This window comes from Lepisma saccharinum, chromosome 2, assembly GCF_977018435.1.
Source record: "Lepisma saccharinum chromosome 2, izLepSacc3.1, whole genome shotgun sequence".
Lineage (NCBI taxonomy): Eukaryota > Metazoa > Arthropoda > Insecta > Zygentoma > Lepismatidae > Lepisma > Lepisma saccharinum.
This window is the reverse complement of record NC_139230.1, coordinates 67,671,449-67,694,022: the sequence shown is the minus strand read 5'-3', so window position 1 is coordinate 67,694,022 and position 22,574 is coordinate 67,671,449. Positions and strand designations below refer to the sequence as shown.

The 22,574-nt window shown below is 38.2% G+C and overlaps 1 protein-coding gene across 2 annotated transcripts in view; it reads right to left on the bottom strand.

The window, feature by feature from the left end:
* Positions 1-22,574, bottom strand: part of Cdc14 (cell division cycle protein 14) — a 176,625-nt gene that overhangs the window by 61,707 nt on the left and 92,344 nt on the right. For both annotated transcript variants that reach the window (XM_083117429.1, XM_083117430.1), the window contains exon 4: positions 1,878-1,957. In XM_083117429.1, the coding sequence (XP_082973555.1) occupies positions 1,878-1,957 (80 nt within the window). The remainder of the gene's footprint in view (positions 1-1,877; positions 1,958-22,574) is intronic.

Here is a 22,574-nt window from a genome sequence, read left to right as displayed (position 1 = left end):
GGAATTAAAAAGGCAAATAGGCAAAATTCCACACCCTAGTCATTACTATTATTGTAAGTTCTAACTCGTTGCTTCACCCTCTGAGACTGCTGGAATGCATGTTGTCTGTGCAGTTCCTTTTCGATTGACTGATTTTACTTCGCTTTCTGCCACTTTTGGCTAATCGCGAAGATGGGTATGAGCGATGATATGATGCTTTTGATGAAGGGACACTCACAAAGAACACCCATGCCCAGGCCGGGATTCAAATCTGGGACTGCTGGCATTGTGACGCGGTGTGCTAACCACTCCACCATGGAGGTCGGCCAGTTCCTTTTCGAGTTATACATAGGTGATACAGAAACGCGTAGCGAGAATTTTGATTATTATGTAATATTTACTTTCATGAAATAACGAACGAAAGTGTAAATTCAACAATGGTCTTGGAAGAAAATATCCCGAAATGAATATGAGGTAAAGTGTAAAGTGGCTGTCACTGTTCCCTGCTGTTGAAAGAGTGCTAGAAATGTTTGTGGCATTAAAATCATATTTCTCTACCCAATCTAAACTACCTAAAATTTTAATTCGGTTTTTGGAAATGAGTTAAAGCAAATCTTAATTGTTACATATTCTTTGTCATTTGTTAAATAACTGATTAGGAGATTGCTTTCGTTGCTTAAAGGTAAGAGGAAGTTATTGAAAGAGATCACCTGAAAAGTATCTGTGAGGAAAATGTTGGTAAGATTTTTTTATATTGCTTAAATTATGAGTAATAGCAAATGTGTTGCAATTTTTTATGGTGTCCTCTTTTTTATGACTTTGTCCTACTTTTTCGCCATGCTCTGTCCTCTTTTTTGAATGTATGTGTCTGGTCACCCTATTTCTACCAAATATAGTTGGTGAACCCACATGGAAGATGAAAAGCAGGCCAAAATCATAGAGTTTCAAGAGTGGTCAAACACTGGAGCTGTTGGAACTCAACACTCCATTAAAAGCCATTTGTGTACATACACACACACATATGTTGGGTTTTGGTTTTAAGTTCACTGTATGCACAGGAAGGCTAATCTGGACTGGACCTACAGTTAAAAGTGGGATACGAAACTACATGTGCCTCCACCCAGTATTGAACCTGCAACCCCTTGATTACAAGGCAACGACGTTACCACCACACCATCGGAGAGGGTCCGATATGTGTGTGTGTGTGTGTGTGGAAAGGGATAGGTTGTGGGTTCATTTTGGATTTTGGAAGCCCCCAAAAAACAGACACATTCATGTGACACTGTTAAAGTGTATCAGGGGGTATAATTAAAATCTGTACATGTATTCTGATGAAAGGTATAAAATAGTGCAAGAAAAAATACAGGACGTTAGTTCAGATAAAACAATAATGGGTACACAAATCAAATTATTACAAAGATCAGTGTCAATAATTGCTGCAAAAAAGTTTCTAAATAGATGTGCAAACAATTTATTGCAATATTGACAGATACCTAATTAAAATAATAATAAATAACCTGTGGTGCAACAGCCCATGAGGGCCAGGGTCTACCTACCAACTGCTTGCTGGCCTCTCTCCCACCTGCCTGGGTGAGAGATCATCGAACCAGTTACAGGGTGACGTGTGGTCAGCATGACAAACCCCCAGTCATTGTAGACATCTTAGGAGAAAAGTTGTTAGGTTTTCCCCCAGGATACTCGAACCTGTGTGCATTCCATAGCCACAGCCAAAAGCATGACGCCTTAGACTGCACGGCCACGGTGTGGGACTCCTCTAATGTAACATGTAACAGAATTCCTCAAGTGTGTAGCAAGCTACTAAATTATGCATATGAATAAAATAACTCAGAAAATACAACAAGAGTAATTAAAAAATATTAAAAACTTTATTACTTTACCTAAATGGCAAGAAAGGTGGATTTGTTCCTCCCACTAGTGGTCTGTAAGCTTCTTCTGGTGTTTTCTTCAAATAGATAATCTGAGAGAAAGAGAAATAATTAAATTAGTAAATTAAAATCTGTAGCTTCGAATTTTATAAAAATAGATCTTAACTTAACAGAGCATTTGCGGCAGTCAGGGCAATCAATATTACTTTACTACTGACATAATTTTAAAATTTACAAACAATTGAAACAGAGTAACTAAACAAATAAAGAAAATTGACAGCAATATTTGGGTAGAAATGCATTGTTTAAATTAATGCCTAAAACATATACATATTTTATTTATATCAGTAATTTTTATAACTAATTATATTTATTAATAAACATGGTAAAGAACTTTCATGTGAAAACCTGAGTTTTATGGTCACATATTTAGTAAATGAGACCTTGAATTTAGTACGAGTTTTCAACAGTGCAGTTCTATGCACTCTTCTTTGATATACATGTAATATTTCATCATAAAAAATTATATAATTTGAAAAATTGAAAAAAAAAACTTCATTCGTTAAAAGTTTGCCCCAGAATGTCAATAAAACATTGAGTGTAGCTAAAATACTGGGATAAAATTCAAATCCTAAGTATGTTCCTTCATTGATTTGATAAATTCAGTGTTCACTTGTATCATTGCAATTAATCTAGGGAGGGAGAAAAGTCTTAAAACATACCAAATTAGTATTATTACAAGAGGGTATATGTATGTCTTCTTTGCAACTGAATCGAACAATAGATTTATTGGATGCAACACCCTATCCCACAAAGTAAAAAGGTTAGTTTGCACACCCTCTTTTGAATATTAAACAGTTGTTACATTACTGGATGTTACATTTAACCTCGAGTTAGCTATAAGCGTTCTAGTTTTTCTGTATTTGGGAAAGAATATAACTTAAAAAAAAATGCACACCCTCTTCAAGTGGCAAGGAAAGTGGCATGAGGAAAGCATACAACAAAGCTCTGGGTTTTGTACAGTGGACCAGGCCCGGCGCTAATCATTTTGCCGCCCCGGGCGGTGGCAGAAAATGCCGCTCCTTTTCGAACCTCCCCCCCCCCCAACTCCCGTCATTAGGCAGCAACGGGAAATTGAAAATCAATATATTCCTAAGTAAAACATCAAACTATAAAATAAATAATGAGACTTGTTATGCTATTTCAATACTATTAAGCACAAAAGGATATCTCGCTCGACCACAGTTAAACTTTAAAAAATGTGACACTGATTTTATATTATTATTATATTTTATGAAAACTCTCTCTCTCTCTCTTAAACGTACCTTAAATGTAACAAGCATTAGGAAAGAAATGAAGGCTTGACTTCATATGTATACCGTTGTAGGTATCTGATACATGATTGGATTTTTAAAAAGAATTACATGTAATATTCCCGTATCTCCAATGTGGGTGATCTAAGGTCTTAATTCTTTCGTGCGTTATCCCCGCATAAAGCGGCTCTGTGGTTCACCCAGCCTCAAATTAATGGGTACCTGGGGGCAACCCTGGGAGGTAAAGGCGACCGGAGAGTGGTGCTGATCACCTCCAAAATGCCCGAGATCGAGAATGTGTATGGCCCTACCCGCATGACATGGTGCTATATGCACAGGGAAATTTACCTATGCATGTAATATTCTTTTTCGTATAATGCTATCTTGCATAAAATGGAAACAAGCGTGTTTCAGACATGATTGACCGAAGATAGTATTTTATTAGCCTTTATTTAAAAAAAAAAAAAACTTTGTTCGCCACTTGCCGTTGTGGTGTGTTTGTGTTTATACTGTGTTATAGTTGTGATGTGTTTGTGTGTGTCTTGTGTAGTAGTTGTGCTGTCTAATGTGTTTGTGTTTGTCTTCTGTAGTAGTTCCTCCACTCATATTGGGGGTTAGGCGTAGAGCTGACAACCCTGCACTGTAAAAAGCCATGTCAAGAATCAGCAATATAAGGCCATGGATGTTCCCAAGGTAAAATATTCCGGAGGTAAAATAGTCCCCCGTTCGGATCTCCGGGTGGGGACTACTTTGGGAGGTCACTGGACCAAGGAAAAGATCTACGTTAGGAATAAGGATATTAAATTAGGCACCTGGAATGTTCTGAGCCTTTACCAGCCTGGGGCATTTCAGTGTACAGTTAATGAGATAGTTAAGTATAAATTAGATGTAGTAGCTGTCCAGGAAGTTAGGTGGCCAGGAGAAGGGAATTGTAAAACTAAAAATTATACTTTTTTCTATGGTGGTACTGAAAATCATAATTTTGGAACAGGCTTTTTCATAAATAATAGAATTATCTCGGCTCTTAAAACAGTAGAATTTATTAATGATAGGATATCATATGCAGTTTTACAGGGTAGGTGGTGTAAAATTATTTTAATAAACATACATGCACCAACCGAAGATAAAGATGATAATACTAAAGATGATTTTTATACAGAGTTAGAACAGGTCTTTGATAAATTTTCTCAGTATGATGTGAAAATTCTGTTAGGTGACTGTAATGCACAGATTGGCATAGAAGAGACATTTAAACCCACAATTGGTAAAGAAAGTCTTCATGAATTAAGTAATGATAATGGTATAAGATTGATTACTTTTGCAACCTCAAAGAATTTAATTGTGAAAAGTACCACTTTTAAACATAAAGATATCCATAAATATACCTGGTCTTCTCCAGATGGTAAAACTCATAATCAGATAGATCATATTCTCATTGATAAGAGAAGGCATACTAGTATAATTGACGTTCGTACACATAGAGGTGCTGACTGTGCCAGTGACCATTATTTAGTAATTGCTAAATTAAGAGAAAGACTCTCAGTGATAAATCATAAGCAACAAAATCTAAAAGTTATAAAATTTGATACAGGAAAGTTTACTGATGAAAGAATTAAGAAAGATTACCAAATTAAACTGTCAAATAGATTTGATGTTTTGCAGGATTTAAATGATGATGAAAATATAAATGAAACAGACGTAAATAAGAATTAGGAGCACATACGTAATGCAATAGAATCAGCAGCTAAAGAAAGTATAGGATACCATAAACCGAGAAAAAGTAAGCCATGGTTTGATAATGAATGTCATAATCTAAGAGAAATAAGAAATCAGGCTAGACTTAGGTGGTTAAATAACTCTGATGATACAAATCTAAACAATTATAATAGAATAAAGCGAGAAGTTAACCGCACGTTTAGAAGTAAAAAAAGATATTACTTGAAAAGCAAAATTAACGAAATTGATACAAACAGCAAAAATAAAAATAATACTAACTATTATTAATTTTAAAAAGCGCGTCATTTCACTAGTCTGTAGTAGTCAGAGGGAAAATAAAAAAGAGAAAGAAAAACGAATGCAAATCGTCCCATTTCGAGCACTGGTCAGCAGCTTGAACATATTATTGTTGCCGGAGAAGGGAAACACAATGCAACTTTATCAGGCGTGCTTATGTTTTAATTCTAGAATTTGTTCCTAGATCTAGATGGGTGCGTGGTTTAAACTGGGTTCTGATATGCGATCACTAGAGTCTCCTTCATGCAGTGTTATTTAACTTAATTGGAACGATTCGTCGAGTTACTTTCTACCACTAGGGGAAAAAAAAATGAAAATGTGAAGAAATACCCATCCACCCACGAGCAACCCTTTTAAGTTTTATCCAGCCTGATATATCGATGCACAATGTGAATGAACAGTGGGCGGACTACTTCATGCTTACCTTGGCCCACGACAGAACCCAGTGCCAACTGCATAACAAAAAAGAAGAGAGAAGAGTAACTTTTGCTGTGCAAATCAAGTAAATAAACATTAAAGCAAGGACCAAGCCTGGATTTGTATACATATGCGATGGGCCGGAGCTAACAATATCGTGAGTCTCCTCCTCCTCCAATATAAAATTACAACTTTTAAGGCAAGTTATGCGTCATGATTAGTTAAATTTTAACATATTTAAAATATTTCGTTCTTTTTGTCATTTTGTTGCCCTCATCAAAGTATTTTTTTTTCCCAAGGTGGAGACCCACACCGGTATTCACACCAGCCTCCAACCCCTGAGGTCACACTAAATCCGGGCCTGGCAAAAAGTATATTTTCTGATTACTTTAACAAACTTCTCAGTTGCTCATAATGAGACTCTCACATGGATCACATCAGTGGCGGACTGACCTCTCTCTACGAGCGCGGACAACGCTCCCACTATGTGCATTGAAGATATATATACAGGGTGTTTCCGGGCTGATGATACAAACTTTCAGGGATGATGGAGAAGGACACATGTATCAATTTCAGATAAGGAACCCTGGTCCGGAAACGACTTAGTCGACAGTTATACGCGAGAATGTAATACTTTTATTACCTGCACAAGTTTCACAAGCTGCTACATTCACAACAGTTGTTCAAAGTGGCGTCCCCCCGGCTACGCTGCAGGCATGACATCGTCGCACAAAGTTTTGGCGTACCCAAACAGCGAGAATTCTTGCGAGGAGATCCTCTGCAGTCTCGCTTCCTGCGACATTGTTCGAACGACCCTGGGGTTGTTCCAACGGGTACGCCAGAACTTTGAGCGACGATGTTGTGCCTGCAGGGAAGCCGGGGGACGCCACTTTGAACAACTGTTGTGAATGTAGCAGCTTGTGAAACTTGTGCAGGTAATAAAAGTATTACATCTTCATCCACCGATTTTCGTTTATAACTTTCGACTAAGTCGTTTCCGGACCAGGGTTGCTTATCTCAAATTGATACATGTGCCCTGAAAGTTTGCATCATCAACCCGGAAACACCCTGTATACTGCTTTCAAGCACGACGAACTACGTGTAGAATAGAAACATATTTAGCTAGTTATTACATACAAGGGCGCACTCAGGGTTGTTTCTCAGAGGGGGCAGCAATGCTCAACGTAGGGGGACCGTGGGGGATACAGTCCACCAGTTAAGAAAATTCCCATAAAGTATCCCCCACTTGGATAATTTGTATAGGCATCCCCCACTTTTCTCCATGTTGATCCATACAAACAACCCCTCCCCACATTTCCTCCAACTTCCCAAAGCATCCTCCCCCAGCAACGAATTTCCACTTCGATTGATTGATTGTCCAATTTATGCACAGAAAGGCTAATCGGGACTGGACCTAAAGTGGGATCCGAACGACTGTATTATGTGCCTCCACCGGGTATCGAGCCCGGGATCCCTTTATTACAAGGCAACGACGCTACCACTACGCCATGAGGGAGGCCAATTTCCACTTCTAGAACGGGGAGGGGAGCAGAGTAATATTTCAAAAGTCATGTTTCACCTTTTATTATTACCATTTTTTTTTTACAAATCATTAAATTAAAGTTGAATTGTTGCCAAGAAAGTTAGCAGCTGTGACGCAACAGAGTTCCGATTACGCAACAATGCCATTCTGGCTTCCATCAGTTGCATGTTCCAGGAAAACACTGCCACTCCAACTGCAACAGATACGGCAGCACACTGCATGAAGCAGGCCCATTAAGTTGTTAGTTCTTGCTGATACCGCATTGTGTAACAAATACCAGTGTGTGCTACATTTACGACAAACACAAGACTTATCGTTTTTTTTTTTCACTTTCAGTACTTCACGTTTATTCTCTGGCACCCTCAAACTCAAAGTTACGCTGCCATATTAATAAAACCTGTCAGAAGGCGCACCTTACGCTTCCTGAACTTTAGTCACTTTGATGCGTGCCTCAAGTATCTTTAGAAAAAATCGAGTTCAAAGACACCGGAAACCCCCATATTTATTTATTTTGTTTTGGGCAATGTGGGTTTCAAAAGGTGAAACAAAACAGTCAGTAAAGCACACCCAACACAAAACTATACCGTTTACGCTCATAATGATAAAGGAAAGTGAAAGAAAATAGTAATGGGCTATTTTCATCCACATATCTTTGAACCTGACTGTACGTTAGGCGAATATGCATTCTGAAAGTGCTGCCGGCTTTGGCTCTGACTATTTATCGTTGTTTATTTGCATCGTTAGGTATACGCCAGAGAGAATATGAGAAAAGGAGTAGAAAGAATGGCACCATGTACATTCTACAATAATTTGGATTCCACTTTAAACTGCAGGTCCATCACCGATTAGCCCATGTAAGCATAAAGTGGCACATTTTAAAAGGTTTGGCAGTTGAAGAATGTGCCACTTTTTCTGAACAGGACTGTACAATTCCTTCATTCGCCTGGTGCGACTAAAGGAAAACCCACCGCAAACATCGGTTACAACGGCTTTCCCCGTGTTTTGAATTCGCAACCTTCGAGTAAATCTCATCCTGTTGGTAAAAAAAAATATCGGGACTGGGCCTGTAGTTTTATGTTGGGTCCAATGGGGGAATCGATTACAAGGTTAGCCACTAAACTATTCGGAAGACAAAAATGTGGAGGACAGTTCGATGTATACACTCTTTCTGTTGAAGTAAAGACAATGCTGTCATGCTAGAGAGCAAATTAAATTCAGGTTAAATTCATAGCAGGATTCGAACGACTGTACGTACAGTCACGGACACTTCTAGGTTGTAACGATCCCAAGCGATTTGTGATTTATGTTAGTTAGCGTCGCTTTTCGCCACATTTGGCTAATCTCGGAGATGAGGATGAGTGATGATATGATGAAGGGACATTCACAAAGAACACCCATGCCGTGATTCGAACCCGAGAACCCTGGCGTCGTAGCGCGCTGTGACATGCAATCACCCCCAATTATTTTATTAAAATAACTTTTTCTTTTAATGAGTGTGCATCAAAAATTCGGCTCCAAAATTAACAAATGTACCAAAAACCTGCAAAATCTCCTCTGGAGTAGTTGAAGACAATATTGAATATTGGCGTCAAGAGATCGCTGACAATTATTTTAGACAAAGGAACGTAAACATTACGGCTTCGCTCAAATTTCAGCCTGCGCGGTGAAAGTTGGCATTCTCATCTTTTATTCGACGTTTCCTCCCCCCTTCTCTTTATTGGGTCAACGGCACCACCTCTCCTATCCACAGAGCTTTATACAAACCGGTCGACTCAGCCACGGTTTCCTCTTCCTTGAATGAATGCTTAGTTCTAGTGAGCATAATACGACCTCTTCCTGAAGGTGGCTTCTAAGAAAAAAAGAGTTAACGTCACGTCAAGACAGTACGTTGTACTACGATGAGCGGCTGGGATTCTTACAATAAACTTTGCAAACTTAGGTGTGTTTCACCTACGTCACAAACTGTTGCATTGTGGGATCGAGCAGCCATGATTGTGACGGGTTCGTGTAAACATTCGGAATTCAAGCAGGCGGCGGGAGATTTGAACCTTGTTTACGATGGCATACTTTGTGCAATATTATGTGTTTAGGTCTAACAGGCACTCACGTTTATCCTAGAACTTTCCGAGAAAGAACAAAAGGTGCAATTCATGGCACAGAATTTTCCGATTGTTGATTAGAATACGCCCGTCATGGCGAGAATAAATCGTGCCAACATTAATGACAAAACAAACAGTACAGAGCGGTGGGGTGAACATGTCTTTTCAGGTAAGTTCATATATTGCATTTCTCTGCGACTTTTAGTACAAATGGATTGAACTGGTGTTTTTTTTATCGTACTTGCAAGTAGCATTTCCTTGTTATTGTTTTATTTGGTAGAAAGGTGTTGATAAGTTTGACGATAAAAATAATAACATTCAAAGTTAAATTCATCTTGACAATTGCACGCTTATGCTTGATTGTTTATATTTCATTCATTAACACAAACTGTTATTAATTGTTATCCTATTCATGAGAAAAGGTGCCGGTAGTAGGTTTTGCATACTGTCAGAAATACGCACTGCGCCATCGGGAAGGCCTAAATGATAAGATGATTGTAATGAAAGAGCAATCACAAACAGATATGGACAACACTACACAAGCTCCACAGAGGATTATAATGGCTTTGGGTCCAGGCGCCAGAGCCTTGTCAGCCTGCAACAATGCAGTTACCGGGGTGTACTACGTGGAAGCGAGATTGACTTTTGTAGTCTTTTGAACTACTTCTAATTTCGACACTTGGTAAAAGTCTTCTTTAACAAGACTATAAACCAGGAAGCATGATACCAAATATCCTGTAGGTAGTTCGTTACTAGAGCATGCCTGCATGAAATGGAGGTTTCCCCAAGGGAGAAATCCGGCTTGACCGGATCTATTCTGAGGGGAAGACTACGCCTAGGCAAAAGACCGAACATGGGTCTATAATGTATTCGGATAGTACATTAGTGTCTCAGGCGAGGTCTGCGCATTTCGGTGTGGTTGCCGGTTGACCTAGGTCGGGCACCACTCACCCCCGCGAGCTCCTTTGGGGCGGTTTTTCTCCCTTTTTAAAAAAAAAAAAAAAACATAGGTTACTTACAACCACTTACTAAGCGGCAAGGTAATTATATGTAGTAACATGCATTATCCCAATCTGCGATCTAATAACACCAATAGTATCCGAGTACCAAAATGTAACAAGGCAAGATACGGATCAAAATCCATATCATCGCTGGCAAGTAAGGCGTGGAATCAACTGCCTGTAGCCTGGAAAAAGGAGAGAAATTTGGCCAAATTTAAACAACAAATTAAGATGTTAATCTACGAATACTGACACCGTGGCTCATTTGCCTCATTGCCTCCTTCACATATACTTACTTAATTTCTATTTCTTGTGTGTTTTTATTCCTTATGTGTTTCAATTATAAAAGTTGTTTGTAGTTAAGAGACCTACCTAACGATGTGTCACTTGGTTGCCTTTACCATTTGAAATTTTGGAGCTCCTCCAGTCCATTATAATTTAAAATACGGGTCCCTACTCGTCCTGTACGTTTTCATGAAGTAATGTTCATAATTTGTACAATTTATTATCCGATTCGAAACTACTAGCCCTGTCACAAATTTACAGCTTCACTGTGCATATGCGAAACAATCAAGTTGTTTCCCCTTTTGTCGAAGAATATCGACATTGTTCCACTGTAGTTCGGAATGCTGCATTTTAACTCAGCATAGAAGCGTTATGCGAAAGGTCACAAGCAACTGGTTTGACTGAATCTAACACGCCTACTTTGCATGCACTGAACATACAGGTGATCCGGTTGGTGTGCACAGGCGAGTGTAGGAGGCAACACAAGAGCTCTCTGGTAGCATGCTTCATCAAGTTAGATTTATCGATACTTTACTACGGTACAACTGAACTAATTCTCAAAAACCATGCAAAAGATAATAGTTACGCAAACATGTTGCAAAATTCCATGGGATGGAAATACTCTGCGATTTCGATTCGCGGTGTATCTTCTTTCACAGCGGTTTCAATGTCTTCAACCAAAGGGGAAATAAAAACCAGGGTTGTTAGAGGTCCAGGAATTTTAAATAAATTCAATTCCCGTTTGGGAGAGAAAATCTGCAAGTGTAAATGGGTTCTAGACCGTAAATAACATTTTTTTATGTTTAAAGCATTTCAATTCGGTCCAGGAACCACTTTTCCGGACGAATTCAACTACGGCCCAGGAACCTTTTTTTCGGATCAATTTAAATACAGTCCAAGAACCTATTTTCCGGATCAATTTTTTGATTAATTGATTGAGTTGGTGTTTTAAGTCCACTTTATGCACAGTAAGGCTAATCGGGGCTGGACCTACAGTTTAAAGTGGGATCCGAACCACTATGTGCCTCCACCCGGGACCCCTTGCTTACAAGGCGACGACACTAACACTGCGCCATCGGGGAGGCCCGCTCCTGATCAATTTAAATACGGTCCAGGAAACCTTTTTCCGGAACAATTAAAATCCGGTCCAAGTTCCGTAATGAAATGAAACAATACGCAAATTGGACCGAATTTAAATTGTGCGAGAAAAAATGTTCCTGTCCTGTTGCGGAACCCATTAGAATGTATGGGTGCCTGGGCCTTTAACAACCCTGGAATAAACAGGTCTGCTAATCAACGTTTTTCAAAAGTTTAATAATAAAATGCATTAATGATAATCAATACATTAAAACAAGTTCGCTTCATTGAGATCCAATATTTCACACGCTAACGAAGATTGCCACTCAAGCATGTCTCAACAACTGTCGATTATCATGTAATTAGCATGCAGCTAGGCTCTGCTTATTACGAGGTTCATTGGGGTGGGTGGAGTGGTAATGCGAATGCCAAATAACAAAAATTATACAAAGAGCCGGTATTGCGAACTCTGCTCTCCGATTTTGCTAACGATTTCCCATCAGCTTGATTTTTAAGATACTGCATTCATCATCATCATCCATGGTGCTACAGCCCACCCTGGGCCTTGGCCTCCCTACATACTGCATTAACAACAGTAATCCAACATTCGTTCGGGCAGCATTCTTGTCCACAGTTGATTATTCACTATGGTGACTGCACGAACCTGGTAAACAAGGTGTGTTTTTTTGTTTTTTGTTTATTTAAAAAAGTAATCTTTTACTTGTAATGTTTACACGGCATTCAATCAGTTTCCATTAACTTGCATATTCAAACAATGTAAGCTGCGGATCAATGCGGATGCTTAAAACGGGTCAGTTTAAACGCAGTGTTAACTTCTATTGAACAACTCAATGGATTCGTTGAATGGCTCGAGTGCCTACAACGTCAAGTTACCCACTCATTCCATCGCCAGGGTTGACCACGAAACACAATACAGAAATTACAAAGAAATCCTTTCTTTTGACAGGAATTCAATTTATGTAAGTTGCAACCTCTATACTAAGCAGGTGAGACTTTCAAATGTGTATGCTGAGTGTACATTTAGTAGATTATATTCATATGATTTTCCAGTGGAACACGAGAAATGAAACAAATAATATTTTCTCCGCCTGTTACAAAATTACAATAATCATGCAATGTAGTTTTGCAATTTAATTCGAATATGGCTACACATACCAAAATACAAAAATTGCTTCAAATTAAGAGATCCATTTACAATTTTTCGAATTATCACCCTCACTTGGCGGCACCACCTACATTGAACATACCACCTAACGGCTCACCGCATGTGGTTTCTGTGAAGTGGTGCTGCTAGTTACAGCCTATGTATAAAGCGTACTGAATAAACTCATCACTAGGACGAATTTTAACATGCTAGAAATAAAGGATTGAAACATCCTGCACGAATCCGTACAATATGTAGAAAATTTGTTAAGACCTTTAGAACGATTCGAAATGTAGTGTATGGTGTTACACGTTTATCAAGGGGCCTTACGCCACATGCTCTTTACATGAATTAGGCATATGGGTTGAACTAAAATACCGCATCTAATCATCATCCATTCTCATCGTCGAGATCGCAGTTAGCCGAAAGTGGCAGAAAAGCGACGAAAATAAGTCAAATACAAACAAACACAGCAATGTGGTTCCAAGGTCAAGAGGCAGCGAAGTGGAACGACACGGCTGTGAAAATTTCTGCGACAGAGTCGTAATACGCCATTCGAGTCGAGGCACAGTTGCAATCTGTTCATGTGAACTCGGAGGAGGCGGTAACAATAACGGTCCCAGGAAAAAAGTCAGCAGGATTGCAGAAGGGGGTGAGAATGGAACGGCAGCCATAGTTGGTATGTCTCTAAATATCATAGAAAATTGTATATACTTGGGATAAACTGTATTGTTCATATTTTTCTTCTCTTTTTAGTGGAGCGAACTGGATGGATGAGGGAAGATTCTGGTGATGCCACCATGCGACAATTCACATTACGAGTTAACCTGATTGTATAGTATGGCGTTCATGGAGTACTTAGGTCATTCGTTTCATCACAGTTCAGGACTGGGCGATTGATTTGCTTTATTTTACAGTGTTTCAAAAGTTGCGCAACAAAAAACTTTGAAAATTTATATCATGAAAACCATAAGAGATATTTACACCGGGTTTTCTGCATTATAAAACCTCATCCATCGATATATTTTTCAATGCTTAAGGGCATGCGGGACAGTCTCCACGCGGCTCTTCCCTAATGGCAGCGTTGCAAACTTAGCTCTCTTGGAGCCAGATCTGTCTCTTTCGTGCACTCGTTTGGCTGTGAACTGGGGCGTCTACCCACGTGCCCCACTATGATGTCATCACTGGTTTCGGCTCACATAGACCACCTCTTGCCATGATTATACATTTTGCACATGACGAGATATTGTTATATTGACTGCGTCGCCCCACCCCCTCTTATATCCCCAGCTACTTCTTTTTTTATAGCGCCGTGTTGACGTGAAATTGGCATAATATTGTTATCAGGGAATTCTTTATTTTCGATTTCATACGACCATGAGATGGGTGATGCCGCCGGATCTAGATGATGGAAACTAAGAATAAATTGTCATCAATTTAGAGTTAACGGTAATAGCAGCGCCCCACCCATTTGACAACTAACATTACTCTAGGAAGCACTTCGTAAATCTAGCTCCTTGAAAGTCAGTTTTAACTTCATTTAATATGAAATTTAGCTCCTTTATGCGCATCAGGTTTGGCAACACTGCCAATATGGCCGTAGGAGGCAAAGATAAATGCATTGGGCTTATGGGAGTATCATTTGATTTGTCGTCTTGGGAATATCAAACTTCCGATGGAATAGAAAAATGATATCAACGGGAAGAGGGCAGTTTGAAGAAGTGATTGCCAAGCGGAAAAGTTGAAACTTCCATTTGATTAGCCGTAACTAGATGTTGATTCCCCATAAGGAATACATGGGATTCCGAAAATTCTTATTCATCATATTTTTCAAATATCGTGTCCAGCTTAATAATTAACATAAAAAACGCTTTCACTTGCAACATGGAGATAAATTAATACTCTTGATACACCCAGGTTTTTTCTTCTTTATAGGTCTCGCGCGACAACTTGAGCTCAGGGGAAAGTGGAAATCCAAGGGGGCCATATGGGTTTTGTCAAGAAAAAGGCAGGCTGGTGGAGCAAAATTCCAATGTAGATTCGGCCTGTAGATGAAAATGTTCTTGTGCGTGTCCCTTCATCAATATCATCATATCGTCACTCATCCTCATCTTCGCGATTAGCCAAAAGCGGCAGGAAAGCGAAGTAAAATAAGCAAAATCAATGAATCCAATTTGGATAAAGGGGTTATTAATTCATTGATTGATTTTATTTATTTTACTTCGCTTTTCAGTCACTATTGGCTAATAGCGAAGATCAGGATGACTGAAGATAAGACGAAACTGATGAAGGGACAATCACAAAGAACACCCATGTCCAGGCCGGGATTCGAACCCGGGACCTACGATGTCGAAGCGCACTGTGCTAACCACTCCGCCAGTAACCGTGAAAAGGGATTATTAGAAGGCTTGTAAGAGATTCTTACGTTGTGGACAATACAGTACCTACACCTATCAAAGAAGTTGCGAGAAAAATCAATTTTCGATTTGGGGTCACATTATGGAAAGTTTACTCGATCTTTGTTTTCCTTATTAAAGATCTGATCCAATAGGAGGTTTTGATGGAGAAACCAGATATTATTGTTGTGCGCGCCGATTTCCTCAGACTGCCCAAACACTGGAAGAGCTGTGTACTATTTAGACGAGACATACATAAACGAACGTCACATGGTGCCAAAACGTGTCAGTGTGACAAAGACGTTGTAAGGTCTTTATTATATTATATATTATTATTTTTATAGAAGGAAGTCCCAGTATGAAGAGTTGGGGGGTGGTATAACATGATTTGTTTATTGAAAATAGCATAATAGCGGAAGAGGTTATTAGGATGTATACGAATAAGTATGTTAATCAGGTGTTATCTTCTGATGTTATTCTTAGGTTAATTCATGATATGTGGTTAATTGATGAAAAGGCTATAATTTTTCGTAATGAAGTTTGATTTAACCCTCCAATTGCTCCAATAATTGCTGATATCCCTATTCTGATAATAAAAATTATGTTTAAATTATTAACTATGTAGCTAAGTAGTGTTGATGGAGCAATTTTTTGAATAGTTGTTATTACCAAACAATTAATTCATGTTATTCCTTCTATAACTTCTGACATTCAGATGTGGAATGGAGCTGCTCCTATTTTTATTAATAATGCTAAGATTAGAAGTGGAAAAGGAAGGAGAGGCTTCTAATGGCAACCATCGACGCAGTACAATTTGCAAGTAAAAATATTTGGGGCCCTTAGTGAAATATATATATTTAGTGCGGTTGGAAACACTGCTTTTGAAGGGCGGAGAACTCATTATTATTATAAGGGTTGTCACTGCCTCCGCGGTCAACTCGAATACTTTCTCCCTAGAGTTCAAGTTGTGGCGCGAGACCTATAGTAGTAGTGCCCATTCGGGCGATATTGAAATAAATGCACAATTGGTGCGTAACTGTACCTCCTCCCCTTAACATTATCACTTTACTTCATACAGAAAATCAGATAAATTTATAATTGGCAGCAGGCAGAGTTAAAAGTTTTCCAGAAATGGCCTTTTGAGTGAGAAAAAGACATAAAAAATTATCAAAGGGCCATAATTAGACGTCTCATCCGAAAATCCTGATCCCCCCAGGTTGGGGGTTGGAGTGAAAAACATTAACTCTACCCGTAAAACATAGAGCAGCTATAGTGGAACCACGAGCAAAACAACCTGCGCAGACCCGCGACTCCTGTGCACCGTACTCCCGCGAGTAGGGGAGGGGGAGAGTGGACCATGCTTCCTTATGACCCGAGGTGGAGGGAAGAAGGGAAAGCTGCGCGGGGACTTTTCGCCCCAAGGTTTTTTCCTTGTGGTCGACCAAGCTATGCTCACTGCAAGCCCAGAGGCAGAAAGGAGGCAGTCACTCCACTGGGCTAAAATGCCGTAGGCCAATCCCCTGCACATTTGAACCTACAATGATTAAAAGAAGAACAAGAGAGCAAGCCGGACAGATCACGATGACGACGAATTGGCGAGGATATGGCTCAGTGAATGTTGGAACATGGAATGTAAGGGGTGTAAATGGGAAAGAATGTGAATTAGTAAGAGAGATAAAGGAAACAAAAGTGAAATACTGTTACAGAAACAAAGAAGAAAGGTAATGGAATTGAAGAACTTGATGAAAACTTTCTTCTATTCTACAGTGGAGTAACAAAACAAGAAAGAGCAAGATCAGGAGTGGCATGTATGATACATAAAGATAGAAAGGAAAATACCAAGGGACGGAAATTTATAAATGAGAGAATAATGACAGTAGACATTTTAAAACAGAAAGAATTAACTCTAGTGATTGTATATGTGCCCCTAACGAGAATGAAACTTTAAACAAAAAATATCAGTTTTATGAAATACTACAAAGAACTATTGAAGACATAGATAAAGAAGTTATTATCCTAGGAGATATGAATGCTAGAGTGGGAAATAAAACTGATCGATGGGGAAAAGTAATAGGAAAGTATGGAGAAGAAGTGATAAATAACAATGGAGAGAGAATATTGGAACTCTGCATAATAAATGATCTAATTATCACCAACACTGTGTATATACATAAAGACATACACAAATATACTAGAGAAGAACCAAGTAGAAATGAAAAATCTATAATAGATTACATCATTGTGCGGAGAGAGATGAAAAAGTTCATAAGAGATGCAAGAGTTAAAAGAGGGCCAGAAGTAAACACTGATCATAAACTTCTCATATTAGATATGACCATATGGGTTAAAAGTAAGACATCAAGGATGAATAGAAGGAAGAAAACGATAAATTACAACATAAGAAAGAAGATAAAGGTATACAAGTTGAAAGAGAAAAATGTTCAAGAAGAATTTAGAAAGAAAGTGAAAGAAGAACTAGCGAATGAGCAAGTAGAAGAAAGAGAAGAGGACTTAGAAAAACTCTGGAGTAAATGGAAAGGGGCAATAATATCTGCAGCTGAACAAATGTGTGGAACATCTAGAGTAGGAAGCAAAAAGAAGATAACAAATTGGTGGAATCCAGAAATAGAAGCAGAGATAAAAGATGGAAGAAATACCTGTCGCTGGGTACTCTGGAGGCATTTGAAAAATATAGAAAGCAGAGAGATAAAGTGAAGAAAGTGGTTCAAGAGGAAAAGAAAGAAATGTGGGATCAATTTCGAAGAAATATGGAGCAAAATCGTAAGAAAATCAAAAACTTTTTTACAAAGTTTTGAAGAACATGAGGAAACAAAAAGATTGCCCTTTAAAATTTATATATGATGAAAATAAGAAATTATTAACAAATTCTGAAGAAATAATGAAAAGATGGAAAAACTACTTCCAAAAATTATTAAGTGAAAACGAAAGAAACGTACCAAATGAAGAGGAGGAGGAGGAGAGAAGGCCTGAAGAACCAGATATGCTAGATGTAGAACAAGAAGTAATTACATGGGAAGAGTTAAATAAAGCTATTAGTAGAATGAAACTAGGAAAGGCAGCTGGTCATGATGGCATTGCACCAGAAATGATCAAGTATATGGGAAAGGAAGGAGAAGATCTGTTGCTCAGAATAATAAATGTGGCATGGAAGGAAAAGACGATAGTGAAGGATTGGGAAATATCAATACTAATACCAATATATAAGAAAGGAGATAACAGGGAATGCGGAAATCACAGAGGTATTTCACTACTCAGTGAGCCTGGCAAAGTCTATTGAAGAATTTTGGAAACTAGACTAAGACAAGAAATAGAGGATAAATTAGAGGAGACACAAAGTGGATTCAGACCAGGTGTCCAAGATCACATATTTACAATAAGGCAAATAATAGAGAAAGTTATAGAATACAATAGAGAATTATACCTATGCTTTATAGAGTTGGAAAAGGCTTTCGATAGGGTGTCATGGCAAGAGCTATGGAAAAACCTAAAGAAAAACAATGTAAAAAAAAATTAGTAGAAACAATACAAAGTTTCTACAAAACAAATAGATGCTATGTCAGAACTGGCAATAACAGATCAGAGGAATTCATAACAACAGGAGTAAGACAAGGTGATAGTTTATCCCCATACTTGTTTATCATTCTGATGGATGATGTTCTGAAAGAAATAAAACCAAAGATGAGACAATTCAAAGTAGGAAATTGGAAACTGAAAACTGTAACTGTATCTGAACTTTTATATGCAGATGATATTGTATTGTTTGCAAATTCAAAAGAAAACCTACAAAGAAATTTAGAAATAATAAATGGTAATATGTCAAAGAAATATATGAAAATAAACAAAGATAAAACAACTGTGTTAAGGATAGGGAGAATAGAAAAACCCTGCATAATAAGCCCTGAAGATTCAGAACTAAAACAAGTACAAAGTTTTAAGTATCTAGGTGTTACAATCAATAGTAATGGAAAAATAGAAGAAGAATTAAACACTCGAATAAAGAATACAAACAGATTGTACCGTGCGTCCATTTCGATCTGCAGCCGAGAGATCGGGAGAAGCGTGGCGGGCGGCACTGACGGAGATGCCGACATTTGCGGCCTGAAATGCCCGCTTATTTTTATGGACATATGCAGACATTTATATAAATATTGCAAAACGAGCACTAACCTGTGTTATAAGAGTATGGTTTTAATTTTAGTAGCTTAGTGACTGTATGTGCCGATGATTTTGACACGCCCACCTCTTGTGAAACACGGCGTAGAGGTTTGTTTGGAGAACGTTCTAACGCTGCACCAATATCATCGAGTTTTGCTTCGGTTAGAATCCGTCGTTTTTGCTTAGGTGTTTTAAAATTTAACGATACAGTTTCTCGTAATTTAAGGACAAGATATCTAACCGTATCTCTGTGTGGAGTTGAAACGCATGGGAATTTCTGTACAAATTACCTACACACGTCTCTACACGAGTTTGTTTTCACGTAGGTACGTGTCATACATAAAAAATCTTTGTTCTAACGTGAATCTTGCGGCTGGCATTCCAATCGTCTCACTGACACGTCACACATACACACTACAATAACACAAACAAGTAACTGCAAGTATCCAAGAATAACACTCTTGCGCACAGTACGAAATTAACACGCTCTTGGTTTACATTGCTCGCCACTATATTTACAACTCTGTCTTCATCCAGTCGCGAAGGAACAAAAAACTCGAGCTCGGATATTTCGGATTGCGAGGAAGCTCACGAAAACCATTCACTTTTATCGGTTTCGTCTGCAGTGTAATCCTGATACAGTGTTGCACATTCGAAACCTCCAAACGATTCCCATCGCCACAAAACTCTTTCAAGGATATAAACTTAAGCAGGACGTTACTGATCAAAACCATGATTAAAATGCTTTTTTATCTGTGGCTCTTAACATCGTTTCTATAGCGTATTTATTTGTGTATATAAGAGCAGAACTTGGATGAATTACAGAAAAACTTTTGCGTGTTATAACACAGGTTATTGATCGTTTTGCAATATTTATATAAATGTCTGCATATGTCTATAAAAATAAGCGGGCATTACAGGCCGCAAATGTCGGCTTCTCCGTCAGCGCCGCCCGCCACGCTTCTCCCGATCTCTCGGCTGCAGATCGAAATGGACGCACGGTATTATGCCATAAACAAAGGATTTTTAGGGAAAAAGGAAATAAGTCAAAAACAAAAACGATTGTGTACAAATCAACGTATGTACCAACATTGATATATGGAAGTGAATCCTGGATAATTAATGAAAAACAAAAACAAAACTTACAAACAGTAGAAATGAAATATTTGAGAACAGTGGGAAAGACCAGAATGGACAAAATCAGAAATCAAACAACCAGAATAATATTAAACACAAAACCAATATATCAGGATGTTGAGCAAGCACAACTCAGATGGTTTGGACACCTCAGCAGAATGCCTGAACGTCGAAAACCTAAACAGGTATGGGAAGCAAGAGACCGGAAGGAAGACCACGTAGGACATGGAATGAGGGAATGAAGGATATCCTGAGCAGGAGGAACATCTCGTGGAGTGAAGGAAGTTGGCAGAAGATCGTGACAGATGGCGAGCTCTCTGCAAAACCTCGACACCAATCGGTAGAAGAGGATCGGAATAAGTAAGTAAGATGACTGATGCCATGTCAATCTGTCATTTGCGACCAATATTGATCATGTGCAGCATTTGATGGATTTATGACTGGCTACTTTATGGGTTGAGTGAAAAAGCGCCATTTTTGTCACATATCTCCGTAGCTGGCAACACTAGAAGGTCGATATTTTGTCAACAGACGCACGCAACATGTACTTCGATTTTCATCCATTTTTGGCTAATAACGAAGATGAAGATGAATGGTTATGTAATGAAATAGATGGAAGGACAATCATAAACACAAATTGACAGAACACAGCACAAGCCACACACATGATTATACTGGTTGTGAATCCAGATGCCAGAGCTTCGTTAGTCTGAAAAATACAATCCAGGGTGTGCTACGTGGAAATGAGCTGGACTCTCGAGTGCCTTTTGAAAAGGTTACTCCTTACACCCCTTGTCATTGTTCATGCTTTCGAATGTTTTACGACTTGACAAAAGCCTTTGATTTGGTAAACCACAAAATATTAATTTCTAAAATGGAACACTATGGGATATGGGGCAATGCGCTTGAAATTATGAAATCATACTTATGAAACAGAATGCAATGTGTTGAAATTAGCCACGAAAGAGAAGGAAACGTAAGAAAATACAAATCCACTCTAAAGACGTTAAAATATGGAGTTCCTCAAGGATCAATATTAGGCCCGCTGCTTTCTCTTTTGTACATAAATGATTTACCATTAAATATACAGAATATCAAGATTTTGTTGTATGCAGACGATACTAGCGCAATAGTAAAGGGAAATGATGTGAACGAGTTAGAAGCCAACATTCAAAAAACAATGGAAGAAATGAAATCTTGGTATAACAAATTACTATTGAATGAACAGAAAACAAATTACGTGCTATTTCACACTAAACAAAACAATAAAATTAAAGATGTAGTAAAGAATAGCCATCTTCCAGTAATATTAGTTAGCGAAACAAAATTTTTAAGAGTAACTATAAATGAAAATCTAATTTGGTCAAACCATGTAAAAATACTCGTTAAAAAACTAAACTCCAAAATATTTGCACTGAGGATATTAAAACAAGCACTTAATACAAATTCACAATTCAGGTATATTATGCAATGTTTCATTCACTAATAAATTATGCAATAGAATTCTGGGGGAACTCACCGGCAAGTTTAGGAGCATTTAGAAAACAAAAGCAAGCCATTAGGATTATAGCAGGAATAAAGACTAGGGAATCGTGCAAAACGTTGTTTTAAGAAATACAAAATATTAACCCTCCCTTCACTGTACATATATGAAATTGTATTATATGCGAGAAAAAATATTACGCTGCGAAGTTCAATAGAACATACATATAACACCCGAAACAAACAGCTTCTAAAGCCATACTTCACCAGGCTAACGTTAGTTCAAGAAGGACCCGAACAGATGGCAATTAAAATATTCAACCACTTGCCAAATGATATAAAAGCAGAAAGTATGACAAGTTTCAAAAACAAATCAAAAACTATTAGTTAATAAGGAATATTATAGCGTTAGTGAATATCTAGATTGTAAATTATAGAAATTTTGTAATTATATTTTTTATATGAACTGTACTGAACCCTCCAAATACCAATGTTTATGGTTTATATGGAGTAATAAATTCAAATTCAAATTGTTAGGAAATGACGTAAGCTAGCTAACCAAAATCATTTCTGCATGCAAGAGGATGATGGGAAACTTCTCTCTA